This window comes from Oncorhynchus tshawytscha, linkage group LG32 (genome assembly GCF_018296145.1).
Source record: "Oncorhynchus tshawytscha isolate Ot180627B linkage group LG32, Otsh_v2.0, whole genome shotgun sequence".
Taxonomy (NCBI): domain Eukaryota; kingdom Metazoa; phylum Chordata; class Actinopteri; order Salmoniformes; family Salmonidae; genus Oncorhynchus; species Oncorhynchus tshawytscha.
In genome coordinates, this window is record NC_056460.1 from 16,253,685 (window position 1) to 16,268,158 (window position 14,474).

Below are 14,474 nucleotides of genomic sequence, written 5' to 3' on the forward strand. Positions count from 1 at the left end.
ATATCAGAGTTACTGTTCAAATTGTAGTAATAATATTACAGTTATCATTCCCTTCCTATTACACTTATTGATCCAAATTAATGTGTGAGATTATTATTCCCTCTGTTGGCGCAATATATATATAACATTTAAAAAAATATGTCCTCTCACAAAGTTCCTGTTTATGCATGCACACACTACTACTAACTGCTTAAGTGAGGAAGATGGGAAAATGGCAGAAGCGTCTTACACACTTACTTTCCCAGTGTGGAAGTACTCCCATTACTTTAATTTGGTAGGACAAGATGACAAGAATAACACAGTAAAATGTCAACTCTGCCCAGGTGAGAAACACCTGACCCTGCTGCTGAAGATGACTGTGGGCCTACCTCATCCAAACAACCAAGGTTTGATTCTAATGGTTCAGGAGGACAGGCTGGGACCCAGGGGGAGCTGAACCAGCATGTAGCTGGGTATGTAGTCGAGGAAATGCTGCCCCTATCCTCAGTAGACATTGTGTCTGTCATTATTAGGCTAATTGTGTTGGTGCATAGGCCTACGTAGGGTAACGTTGACATTGTTTACATTGAGTGAGGAAGCGCAACATTTTGGGGTGTAACACAAAAGTAATAAAGAGTAGTGTAACTAATTACTTTCCCCAGGGTAACGTAAGTAACGTAATTTATTCATGTTGAAAGAAGTAATAGATAATATAACTTTTTTTGGTAAAAAACCCAACACATAACAAAATACTCTATTGGAGTAGACTTAAAAAGGAGAATGGACAGACGGAGAGGGGTATATCGACTAGGCTTGGGCAGTATAGCATTTATACCGTATACTAGGGTATTTGGAAAAAGCCACAGGATGTTTTTTCTTCAATACTCTCAATTATTTATTTGAAGTTCCTCAATAAATTTTAATATTTGTAGTAACTTTTTAAGTTAATACCTGCAGTCAACTTGTGCAATACATTCGGCGATGAAGCAGATTGCGCTCTTCATTTCACCGGTCACATTATTTTACGTTCTGAAGTTTACCGCAGTTCCCAGAACAGTTGAGCCAGTCAAGTGTTTGTTTGCAGAGGTGTGGACTTGAGTCACATGACTTGGATTCGAGTCACAAATGTGATGACTTGCAACTCGACTTTGACTTCAACACAAATGACTCGTGTCTTGACTTGGACTTGAGCCTTATGACTCGACCTGACTTGATGCCCAAATATAAAAAATAATGATTTTTTTCCCCCTAAACTCTTCATTTAACGGATTCCAGTTTGAATCGGACAGCAGCCAATCAAATTGTGCCAGCTGAGAAAAAGCTGTGCGTGGCAGTGCAGAGGAACGTCGCCGGTTGAATTCAGAAGGAGCCCTTGGAAAGATGATACCCCAAATGATTATTTTCAGTTATAAAGACGACGCTGTATTAACAAAAAACGGATTGCAACTTGCAAAACATGCGGGAAGAAAATTACAGACGGAGGCGCAACAATTTCCAACTTTGTTCGACATTTGAAGCTGCACAAAGAACGGTAAGTCGTGGCTAATATAGACGACAGCTATATATTTATTACTTTACGAGTGTATCATGTAGGCAACGTAATGTTAAATCAATGAGCCTCCACACAGTCAGTCAGTTCAGGAATGTGATCACTGCACCCAAGATTGAGCTACAACTGCCTGATGTTCCTAAAACAAGGTTGGGCGATTGTGTACAAGCCTACAGTGCCCGATAGCGATCCTCGATAGTCGATCACTATTGGGGGCTACCCATGTATTTCCGTGGAAATATAACATTTATTTGGAAAGTAATAAATATAGTTATTTTTTAAGTTAAAAGCATTCATGATTTGCGTAAATGTAATATACAAACTATTATTCTTGTTAAAAATATGAAATGGTATTACATTTGGTGAAGAGCACATTAGGACTTGTTTAGGACTCGAAACTCAAAGTTAAAAACTTGAGACTTGATTGTCTTGACTTGAGACTTGACTCGGACTTGCCTGTCTCGACTTGGGAGTTGGGCGCTAAGACTTGAGACTTACTTGTGACTTGTAAAACAATGACTTGGTCCCACCTCTGGCAAATGGCACAACAGGAGACAGCGGGAGCTGGTGAGACCACAGCGTTGTAAATCTATCGGCCAGTCACTGTTGTGCGCCGCACGAGGCGATGAAGTTACACTCATACAATTCACTACGAAATGTTTGCCATCAGATATCTTATCACGGCTTTCTGCCGTGTGTGAGAAGTCAAAGGGCTTTTGGTTAGTTATCTGTCATTTTCCCCCTGTGCTTCCTTACTAGCAGGTTTTTTCCTCCTCCGTTCTTCTCACCTCTGCTGGATGTACACATGCTGGATCTTCTTTCAGAAAAGCATGCATCACAACTTTTGCACAATTTCTCTCGTTCACCTTCGCTTGTACAAGTCCAGACGCAACGAAAATGACATTCGGTAGCTACTAGCTATGATTGTATAACTTTATGAGCAGGATTTCCCGGTCCTTGCAAATAGTTTGTTGTAAGCATTCTAGTAATAGATGCCCAACTGGCTTTTTTTTAAGGTTTTTAGTGCCCCTTGTGGGCTATGCCGGTAATACCGTAAATCCTGGGATGGCAGGTAGGACAGTATGAAAATCTGGATATCGCCCAAGCCTAATATGGATAGGTGTTGAGGGTCACAAACAAACACAGGTTGATATAAGGGGAGAGAGACAAACAAGGATAGACAGACCGACCGGCATGAAGATAGAGAAAGAGATGGAGCAGAACAGAACAGGGGGGAAAGGAGAGGAAGACAGCCGTATAATCGTCACTCGTCACTCTCTCCATCGCTCTCTCTCCCCCTCTTCCCCCGTATTTCTCTCTCACCCGCACGTTTTAGGCCCACAATTCACACAGCAGAGGACTGCATAACAGTTGAGAGCATGCAGAAGAGCTCAAAATAAAGCATGGATCTAAAACCAAGAGCCAAAGCGATGGCAGAGCATGAGGTGTTGTCCTTCCGAGATCCTCCAAGTCATGCTGACAAAGAAAAACAGAGGCATCGCAGCAGAACTCGTCCCCATTACACCAGGTATTACTCTTGGAAAAGGGGGATGCAAGTGAGGGTGAGGTGTGGGTTGCCTTTGTTTAATGAGTGACATATAGACCCCCAAAAATCACCAGTGAATCTATAAGCAGCAGATCAAACACGTCACCACCACACTCCCTCAGGGCAGTCTCATACCAATACCTGCCAACAACCTAATGCATGCAGCAATGTCAACATACAGCAACGTAATCAGACTACTTCAATACTGTGCACTGACTCACAATCAAGCACACAGGTATTGGAATGTAGGGGAAAGAAAAGGAGGCAATCTTTTAAGACGTCACATCACCTGACCGGTCTTCTGAAACACGATTGGTAGCCCATGCAAGAGAATCTCTCACAAACACAAGCAAGCATGGTTGGTTGTTTGTCAGAAGAAGAAAATAAAGGAAGAGAGGAGAGGGAGAACGCCCACTCTAAAATAGTGAACACCAATAAAGCCCAGATTCTGATCGTGGAAGTGATGGTGATGATGGATATAAAGAAGGGGTGCAGCAGAGACACGCCCTCTCGCATGCCGTGTCATAAGCAGCATCCAGAGGCACAGTGTGTAAAGGTGTCACGTGAAAACACTGTTCCCAGACCATTTTGTTGCCAAACCACCCAGCATGCTTTGCAATCCAGGCAGACCCATAAAGCTGAAGATCAAAACGTGCAAATGGACAGTGCGCGAAACAGGAAGTGATGTAAAACCAAGACATCGTGCGCATCAATCTTTCTGTGAGGCACCACCGCACCATGCTGGAAAGGGGGTTATTATAACACTAAACACAAACAGACTCCCCGAAACCATTTGAGACAGTTCAACTGGAGATGGAGGAGCATACTAAGCCAACCGGACATAATGTCACTGCTGAACATGGGACAAAGACGAAAAACAAAATGGCCACCGTTCTTGGAGGGTAAATTACCTCAACCTTGCGTCCTTCCACCAGAGTTCCGTGGAGAGCAGCTCTGGCCTTCTCAGCGTCTGCGCTCGTCTCAAACGTCACAAAGCCAAAACCCTAGAGAGGAAATGGGGTTGAGGATGGGAAACAGAAGGGGATGGAGTGGAAACAAGAGGGTTGGAATATAAGAGAAGGATAAGGGATATGAAGAAATGTGCGTAAGCTATGTCCATTCTGTGCAGAGTATTATGTAATGTAACTTAAAATGAACAGGTTTGGTAGTTTGACGTGTACATGTCATACCTTCGATCCTCTCTCGTTGAATATGATCTCTACATCGAGGATCTTTCCAAATTGCTGTAGAAAAAAAAGGGGGGGCAGCATCAATAAGCATGGCACTGCAAACTACTGCATTGAAAATGAAATACAAAAATTGAACACAAGGCGGCAGTATTGTACCGGACATATAAACTAGCAGAAATCATGCTGAACTTTTTAATGATCAGTTCTATTCCTCTTAGTGCCTCTCTTAATTCTCTGCTCTTTTTCCTGCTCCGTGTTAAGGAAGCTTTACTAAAACGCTCATTTAAAAGTCCTAAAATGTATATAGCAATCACAGATTGCTCCTTTAAATCACTAACTAATCTAGAATGTCAGGGTTGTGGATGGGGAAAAAGGACAATATTCCTGGTCTCGTACCCCAAACATCTGCCGGAGGTCAGGGTCTCTGAAGCGGAAGGGAATGTTGGAGACGTGGAGGCGTTTCGGGGTCCCCTTCTCTGAGTCGTCCCCTACGGACCCCCCGCCAACACCTCCTGTACCCACCAACTGGGTATCAATCTGTGACGACACATCTGACTGCTGTGACAAAGAAAGAGTGAAAGAAATAGGAAGAAAGAGTGAGAGAGGCAGACAGACAGAGAAAGAAAGAGACAGCGAGAAAGTAGTGATTTAATAGACACTTACTCGCTCATTCACAGGGTGAAACAAACTCGCTGGTAAAGTTTGTGCAAAATAAAAACCACAAACTCACGTGGGTGGTTAAGCTGTTTGGGACACTTGTCGGGGTGTTAAGGCCTGCCTGTCCGGCCTCCACCGACCCCTGGATGGCCCCTGCGGCGTACAGACTGGCCCCGTACTCCAGGGCCAAGCCGTTCTGGGGGGGTGGAGGGGGAGGAGGGGGGAAGGCGGAGAAGGATGGGGGGACGAGACCCTCTTGACCACCTGCTGCATCCTGAGAGCCCTGAGGGTGGGAGAGAGAGAGAGAGAGAAAGGAAGAGAGAGGTGAGTGGTCTTAAGTAACTGGCTGGCTATATTCCACCGTATTCCTTTACCGACAGAGAGCCGGAGAGAGAGCCTGAGAGAACATCACTAGGGGTAAGACCACTTTCCCAAGAGGTTCAGTTTAAAAGGCTTACAGGCACGGATATTATATTTCCATCCCCCCGGTGTGTGTGTGTGCTGTTGTCCATTAAATATTCACTACAGGCCCATCTATTATTGAGGGGGTCAGCAGCTTCCACACAGAGAAGCAGCACAATAGATGCCGACGCCCACACACAGACACAAACAGATAGACACATACACACCTCAACACACTAACTATGACACGCAAACGCCCACAAGCCTAAACATTCAAAGGCTGACTGTTGGATAACGGCTGTGCTATAATCTAATGCCCACAACTACCCGAAATACTCTCATAAACACACACACACACTACAGTGCATTCCTTGCTTACTGGCAGAGGGGCATCGCTACCCTAAATGGAAATGGTGAGAGTGCTGAAAGAGATGACGGAGAGACAAGAGGAGAGGAAAGGGGGATGGGATATGGAGAGGGAAAAGACAGGAGAGACAAGAGGAGAGGAAAGGGGGATGGGATATGGAGAGGGAAAGGACAGGAGAGACAAGAGGAGAGGAAGAGGGGGGATGGGATATGGAGGGAAAAGACAAAGACAGGAGAGACAAGAGGAGAGGAAAGGGGGATGGGATATGGAGAGGGAAAAGACAGGAGAGACAAGAGGAGAGGAAGGGGGATGGGATATGGAGAGGGAAAAGACAGGAGAGACAAGAGGAGAGGAAAGGGGGATGGGATATGGAGAGGGAAAAAAAGACAGGAGAGATGGAGAGGGAAAAGACAGGAGAGAGAGGAAGGGGGGATGGGATATGGAGAGGGAAAAGACAGGAGAGACAAGAGGGAGAGGAAAGGGGGATGGGATATGGAGAGGGAAAAGACAGGAGAGACAAGAGGAGAGGAAAGGGGGATGGGATATGGAGAGGGAAAAGACAGGAGAGACAAGAGGAGAGGAAAGGGGGATGGGATATGGAGAGGGAAAAGACAGGAGAGACAAGAGGAGAGGAAAGGGGGATGGGATATGGAGAGGGAAAAGACAGGAGAGACAAGAGGAGGAGGAAAGAGGGGGATGGGATATGGAGAGGGAAAAGACAGGAGAGACAAGAGGAGAGGAAAGGGGGATGGGATATGGAGAGGGAAAAGACAGGAGAGACAAGAGGAGAGGAAAGGGGGGATGGGATATGGAGAGGGAAAAGACAGGAGAGACAAGAGGAGAGGAAAGGGGGATGGGATATGGAGAGGGAAAAGACAGGAGAGACAAGAGGAGAGGAAAGGGGGATGGGATATGGAGAGGGAAAAGACAGGAGAGACAAGAGGAGAGGAAAGGGGGATGGGATATGGAGAAGGAAAGGACAGGTGAAGACTGACAGAAAAGTCCTGCTACTGGATCCATGAAATACTAGATTCAACGTGTTTCATTCATTTACTATATCAGACTGCTATAAACGGGTTTGGCTTAGATTGTTGACAACATATAACTATATACAGTGGGGAGAACAAGTATTTGATAACCTGCAAAATCGGCAGTGTTTCCTACTTACAAAGCATGTAGAGGTCTGTAATTTTTATCATAGGTACACTTCAACTGTGAGAGATGGAATCTAAAACAAAAATCCAGAAAATCACATTATATGATTACCTGTATTAACTGCACCTGTTTGAACTCGTTACCTGTATAAAAGACACCTGTCCACACACTCAATCAAACAGACTACAACCTCTCCACAATGGCCAAGACCAGAGAGCTGTGTAAGGACATCAGGGGTAAAATTGTAGACCTGCACAAGGCTGGGATGGGTTACAGGACAATAGGCAAGCAGCTTGGTGAGAAGGCAACAACTGCTGAAGCAATTATTAGAAAATGGAAGAAGTTCAAGATGACGGTCAATCACCCTCGGTCTGGGGCTCCATGCAAGATCTCACCTCGTGGGGCATCAATGATCATGAGGAATGTGAGGGATCAGCCCAGAACTACATGGCAGGACCTGGTCAATGACCTGAAGAGAGCTGGGACAACAGTCTCAAAGAAAACCATTAATAACACACTACGCCGTCATGGATTAAAATCATGCAGCGCACGCAGGGTCCCCCTGCTCAAGCCAGCGCATGTCCAGGCCCGTCTGAAGTTTGCCAATGACCATCTGGATGATCCAGAGGAGGAACGGGAGAAGGTCATGTGGTCTGATGAGACAAAAATAGAACCTTTTGGTCTAAACTCCACTCACCGTGTTTGGAGGAAGAAGAAGGATGAGTACAACCCCTGAAAACACCATCCCAACCGTGAAGCATGGAGGTGGAAACATCATTCTTTGGGGATGCTTTTCTGCAAAGGGGACAGGATGACTGCACCGTATTGAGGGGAGGATGGATGGGGCAATGTATCGCAAGATCTTGGCCAACAACCTCCTTCCCTCAGTAAGAGCATTGAAGATGGGTCGTGGCTGGGTCTTCCAGCATGACAACGACCCGAAACACACAGCCAGGGCAACTAAGGAGTGGCTCCGTAAGAAGCATCTCAAGGTCATGGAGTGGCCTACCCAGTCTCCAGACCTGAACCCAATAGAAAATCTTTGGAGGGAGCTGAAAGTCTGTATTGCCCAGCGACAGCCCCGAAACCTGAAGGATCTGGAGAAGGTCTGTATGGAGGAGTGGGCCAAAATCCATGCTGCAGTGTGTGCAAACCTGGTCAAGAACTACAGGAAACGTATTATCTCTGTAATTGCAAACAAAGGTTTCTGTATCAAATATTAAGTTCTGCTTTTCTGATGTATCAAATACTTATGTCATGCAATAAAATGCTAATTAATTACTTAAAAATCATACAATGTGATTTCTGGATTTTTTTTTTAGATTCCATCTCTCAGTTGAAGTGTACCTATGATAAAAAATTACAGACCTCCACATGCTTTGTAAGTAGGAAACCTGCAAAATCGGCAGTGTATCAAATACTTGTTCTCCCCACTGTATAGTCTCCAAATGTTTATTGAAAATAAATACATCTGCACAATGAGCTCTTGTTGTCTCTCAAATACATTGTTAGTTGTAGGTTAGCTAGCTAGCAAATGTTTTGCCATATTAGCATTCACATGAAATGAGTCAAAACGAGACATGATATCACAGCCGTGGTCCCATGTGGCGCAGGGTTGTGGGTTCGATTCCCACGGGGGACCAGTACGAAAATGTATGCGCCCACTACTGTAAGTCGCTCTCGATAAGAGCGTCTGCTGAATGACTTCAATGTCAAATCAATAACAAGAAAACTATCAGAATGTCAGCGTCTTGTCATTGTTGCTAGCTAGCTGACAATTTATGTGACGTTGTCTATAGATAATGACAAGCATCAGTTGATATAGCAATAATGCTGTGTTATCTAAAAACACAACATCTGTCTGTGTGTGTGTGTGTGATGGGGTGAAGCATTTCCCTGCTGTGTGGTACAATACATCCAGAGTCCCTGAGGGAGTGTTAGGACAGAGTGTGTGTGTGTGCCATCTGTTTAAGCTCCTGACCTTTCGCTGCCTTGCACCTGTGACAAGCTGGGGACGCTGGGCAAGCCTGGGTCATTTAGATTCTTACAGAACAGAAAAAGAAAGAAAGAAAACAGGGCAACCCCCAAGCCCCTCTCCCACAGTACATGTTTCTAACCGTGGGTTGTTCTATGTAGACTTGGAAAAAGCCTTGAAGCTAAAATATTGGCAAATAATATCCCATTCTATTCCCTTGCTTTGTTTTTCAATTCTGCCAAACCGAAACACAGAAAAATGGAGCAACCTTGAGCCTTCCATTTTAGCTGAACGACTGCGTGACCTTTCAAAGAGCATATTCATGTTCTATTTCCCACACAGGCCATGCACAGCCCTGATACTGCACACCATGGGTATCTCCCAAATGGAGCCCTGTTCCCTGTATAGTGCACTTATTTTGACCAGAGTCCTGTGGGCATCAACTGGAATGGTCTCCTGGTCTGTCAGGATCGCCTTGTTATGAGATTTAGACTAACTTGCTTTGTCATTGTCGCTGGGTAAGAGCATCTGCTGAATACATACATAGATTGTGTAACAAAGAGAGGGATGGATGGAGAAAGAGCAGGACGGGGAGAAGGAGAGATATTGTCACTCTGATGTGGGGTGTCCTGTAGACAGATATGTGTCACGCATCTTGTCAGCACACACTTGTAAACGTGTGCGTGTGTGTGTCCCTGGTTGTGTAAGCTTATGCCGTCAGTTCAACGGAGCCTGTGATTCAGAGGCAGTAGCTGCAGCTGACTTACTTTCGGGTCAGTTAGCGCCGGCTAGCTAGTTTGTTTGAGGAGCCTGGCATGTTAGAAAATGCACTCCTCTGCCCTGTCTGACTGCAGCAGTGTCACTGTGTGCGCGTGTGTAGATAACCGCGGCTAACAAGGCCAGATCTAGGCCTTTCGACATGAATAATGACTTTTCAGGGACCTCTTTGTCTAATGGGTGTATGTCATAAGTCATAAGGCATAAGTCTACAGCCTAGTTCTAAAGCACTGGAGTGTATGAAGAATGGGGGTAGGTGGCATTCAATGGCCACTACTGAACTGTAGATGATGCATGAATTGAAAGATGCAGTTCTGTTGTCAGTACATTAGACACGGAGCTTAACAGTACACAATTCAAAATACTATTTATTAAATTCTTGGCACGTTTACCAGCTATCTATACATTCCTAACGTAAAGAACTGTAGAAGAAACCCTTCCCTTCCTTCCTGGTTAAATAATTCCATCCTCCTAAGCCGCCCCCTCTCCCCATCACTCTCCTCCCTCCCACTCGCTCTCCTCCTGCTGCTGCTGTTCTCCCTGTCCTCCCCCTCAACTCCACCCTTCTTTTTTTAACGCTTCATTAATTCCAGACGGGACCCTTGCATCCACCCCCCCCAGTCAACCTCGCTGCCAGGCAGCCTCATAGCAACAGAACATTAGCTCGCCCCGTAAACTCCTCCCACTCCACATCTCCTTATAGGGTAACATGTCTGCTTGTCATGAAGCCCCTCTCACTCCACCCCCACATCCATTTCCTTGTAGGGTCTTATGCATGCTCCAGATTATCACGTGTACACCACGTTCTCTGTCATCTCTCCTGTATTGTGTCTGGTATTAATGGTCTGTTAGGCTCCGGTGCAACTCTTTATGAAAAAGGTACACATTCAAGACAGACATGGTTGACAATATCTGTCGGTCAATATTGCATTACCGTACCGCTTGTCAACCATGCAACGACGCACGCAGCCCCAGACAAACAAACACACACACAGGTGAACACACAAAACAGGAGTCTATTGACACTACATATGACGTTCCTCCTCTTCCAACACATTGTCAGTGACCATGGAACTAGTTCGTCTTGTTCAGAGGACACGGAGAGCTCAATACCAATCTGACTCTGGCTTTCCCATGGCCAACGTGTTCATGTGTGTACATAAGCTAGTGCCTAGATGACCGTTGTACTGTCAATCACACCGTGCACTGAGCAGTTGGAGCAAGGCTTGTTGGGATTTCACATCCTGCCCTCCTTTGGAAAGTGCATCATTAGTTTTCAAAAGCATATCAGTTTAGCGCTGCCATAGAGTGGACACAAATGAACATTCAAAATGGACCTCGGCAAAGACGACTTCCACAGTCCCAATAGTAGAACGGTTTTGCAGTGTTAACTGGACCCATTATTATTACATTTGAAGCAAGGCTCAGGACATTGTGTATGCTTCATGCCCGTGTGGGCCTGTAAAAAGTTGTTACACTTCCTGGTGACACTTCACGCCTACCTCGATCAATGAATGGTCGTCATAGCAACAACACTAATAGCCCATTTTGAAGAAAGGGGGCAGAATCATAAATCACTGGTAGTGTAGGCCTTTGAAGAATGTCAAGAGCTTTTGACCTCCATAGTTTGTGTGTGTGTGTGTGTGTGTGTGGGGGGGGGCCCAGGTAGGCGTCTCTCCCATGCCTTAGGGCACACGCTTGGGTGGGGCTCTGCAAATACTTCTCTATTTCTCCAACCCTCTCTCTTTCTCTCAGTGCTAGGCTATCCCTATTAGCACAAAGAGCTCTGTAGTAAAAGCACACCTTAAAACAGAAGCTATAATTTACTCAGTCCATATCAGTCCATCTGTGTATAATCTATCCTTTAGGAACAACTATGACTTTTATGGGCCTTCCTGCAAAGACAAAAGGTGGGCTGTCTGTCACCTTTCATTTCAATGTACATTCTCCTGTTTCCCCTCTCTCCGTCCCATCCCCCCTTTCTGGGGCTCTTAAAGGAAAACATTGAGATAACAGCTGCTAGGGCCCCAGGGAGAGGCACTGGGAAAAGAGGTCAAATAGTAAAGGGAGCAGGATTCAAAAGGTACTGCTGAAAGAAGTGTACAGGCCAACACATGTATGCAGGCAGAGCACTAACCAGGGTAGTCAGTCAGACACTGGTGGAACACATGGTGGGACCACTGAGTCATCCCTCAAATATAATGATATGGCGATAGTCTGACACACACACACACAGGAGTCTCGACCTTCAACAAAGCGTGTGAGTGAGAGAGCGTCTCTCAGAGAGATAAGAGAGTGGGGGGTATTGGTTGAGAAGAAAGAGAAAGTAAAACAGAGAGAGACCGGCAGAGAGTGAGACAGAGAGAGACAACTGTTCTTGGGGCACCTGTCCCTTTCGCTCAGAGCATAGAGGGATATGTATACAGACAGCTGCAGAATTTCTTTACCCCCATTTGCTCTCCTCCCCCCTATTCCCTCTCCTCCCTCCTATTCCCTCTCTCCTCTCTCCTCCTCCCTCCTCTCTCCTCCTATACGCAAACATGTCTTGAGGCTTACTCAGATCCCGAGGACAGTGCAGGCTAGAGGCCTTGACTTACACAGTCATCCTAAACAAATCCTATATCCTTATTCTCACACACATCCCTTTCCCTGTTCTCCAGATTTGCAGGAACAAATATTCCCGTCCATATGTGCTGCGTATAAACACAAATGCTACGACGCATGAAGTGAGAAGCCAGAGTACAAGTGGCCAGTGAACGTATCTGTGAGCACTAGAGGCCCAGGGCAAGAGAACAGATGCCATGACAATACGGTACAGCAAAGCTCACACAGCATATTATAATACAGATTCTATCTTCAAAGGCTCCCATCTCTGTCCCTCTCCTAGTGCAGCGCAGTATTCCAGTGTTGATTTCCTATTTGCCGACGCTTCTGACTGATGATTGGGTGGAAAGCCATGCATGAAATGGCATCACTAGCACACCGCTCAAGTAAAAAGGGTCAAACACAACGCTTGGCATTTGCGCTGAATTAAGAATCGCTGCAGCTAAAGAACAGACAAACCTAGTTTATGTAATTTAATTGTTGTTCCTTTCTAAAACAGCAACCGAAACACAGTAGAATAAGCCTTGCAGAAGGAATTTCACGATAGGAACTCACCGACAACACGGAAGGATAGTACAGTCCCATCATCGTATTCGTGCAAAAACTTGAAATGTCCGTTTATCCTCGCTCTCCTTTCCTCCTCTCTATCCGAGTACGTGTCCCCTCTCCAGCTCACTCTCCCGTCTATCTGTCGCTCTTCACAGATTCAAAATCTCCCTCCTCTTCCCTCGCTTGCTCCGTATACCATGCCAATCCCCCCTCCCCACCTCCTCCGCTCTCCCTGTCCCTGTCACTCTCCCTCGCTCACTTTTTTTCTCTCTATTGTGCTTTCCTTTCCCTCAACCCCCAGCCTTCCGTTTTCTCTGTCGTGCCGTTGCCTGTTCACTGCTCATCCCTCTCTCTCTCACCCAGATAGCCTGATGCTCCCCAGCCACACATCCTCCTCCCCTCCCTACGCCGCCTCCTTTCCCTTGCTGTCACACCTGCAAACTTTCCCCCTCCCCTACTTCTCTCTCTCCCTCCGTGTCGCAGTATCTCCCTCCCCCTGTTCTCTCCATGTAGGTGAGTTAAACTGGGGCTGCTCGCACCACTGGGAGACTGAAGAGAGAACAGAAGCTTTGTTTCCCTCCTTCCTCTCCTTTCTGTTTTTCGCACACTCTCTCACCGTCTCCTGCGTGACACTCTCTGGGCTCTTCCGTCGGAAAGTCTTTGATCACCTCGTCTCATGCTGTCAGTGACAGTTTAGCAGCTCTTCCCCAGGGGGCTTTGTGAGCGACTTCTCATCGTCTCGTGTTTTTAACCTCTTCGGGCCAACATCCTAACAATACCGCCGTGGTCCAAATGGCTTTTTTCTCTATACCGCTTCCTTGAGCAAGACTCGTTTAAGAACAGACAAGTTCTAGGTATTTTCAGTTAAAAGATGCCATTGTTTTCCTTTAGCTGCCATTCCACACTACACAGAGGTATACAGTAAGTGGACATGAGGACCGTCCGTATTCTTTTATTTAGCCGCAGAACAACAACCAAGAATATAGAGATATATAGACAGTGGAATGGGAATATCCATTCTAGTCATTCTAATTCCATGCATACATTGTCAGCCGTGTAAAGCGTTCATGATGAATGATGTCACACGGCATCCGTAGTGCGAGGGAGTGGGGGATAAAGAGGGAGGGATGAGGGGATTATGGAAAGAGCATGGAGGATGATCTGAGGATTAACAACACCAACTAAACCACCTAATAACACAATCAGCCTCTTAAAACACACCCAGGTAAACACACTGGACATACGGTACACACAAACACATAAGGTAGGCCCCTATGTATGGTTTTTATTGTCATATGGGATGTGTTGACTGCAGGGCACACACACACACACACACACACACACAGTTTGTATCTCAGTTACTAGTGTTTCCACTAGGATTTATTTCAGCAGTGGTGGCAAATACTTTATATCTGGTTCAAGTTTACGTTGAAAAATATCACGAAAATGATTTCAAAATAAAATAATTTGGAAGTTTACATTCACTTAGGTTGGAGTCATTAAAACTTGTTTTTCAACCACTCCATAAATGTCTTGTTAACAAAACTATAGTTTTGGCATGTCAGTTAGGACATCTACTTTGTGCATGACAAGTAATTTTTCCAACAACTGTTTGCAGACAGATTATTTCACTTATAATTCACTGTATCACAATTCCAGTGGGTCAGAAGTTTACATACACTAAGTTGACTGTGCCTTTAAACAGCTTGGAAAATCTCAGAAAA

At 45.5% G+C, this 14,474-nt stretch overlaps 1 protein-coding gene across 8 annotated transcripts in view; it reads right to left on the reverse strand.

The window, feature by feature from the left end:
* Positions 1–14,474, reverse strand: part of LOC112216416 (RNA binding protein fox-1 homolog 2) — a 38,599-nt gene that overhangs the window by 12,049 nt on the left and 12,076 nt on the right. For 6 of the 8 annotated variants that reach the window (XR_002948315.2, XR_006080592.1, XM_042310635.1 and 3 more), the window contains exons 3-6: positions 4,995–5,204; positions 4,661–4,822; positions 4,265–4,318; positions 3,986–4,078 (exon numbers count right to left, since the gene is read on the reverse strand). Coding sequence is in view for 6 of the 8 variants with exons in the window: in XM_042310635.1 (XP_042166569.1) it covers positions 3,986–4,078; positions 4,265–4,318; positions 4,661–4,822; positions 4,995–5,204 (519 nt within the window). In the remaining 2 variants the exon portion in view is untranslated. Of the gene's footprint in view, positions 1–3,985; positions 4,079–4,264; positions 4,319–4,660; positions 4,823–4,994; positions 5,205–12,756; positions 13,134–14,474 lie in introns of those variants that run through there. The other 2 variants (XM_024376386.2, XM_024376384.2) reach the window with 2 other exon arrangements.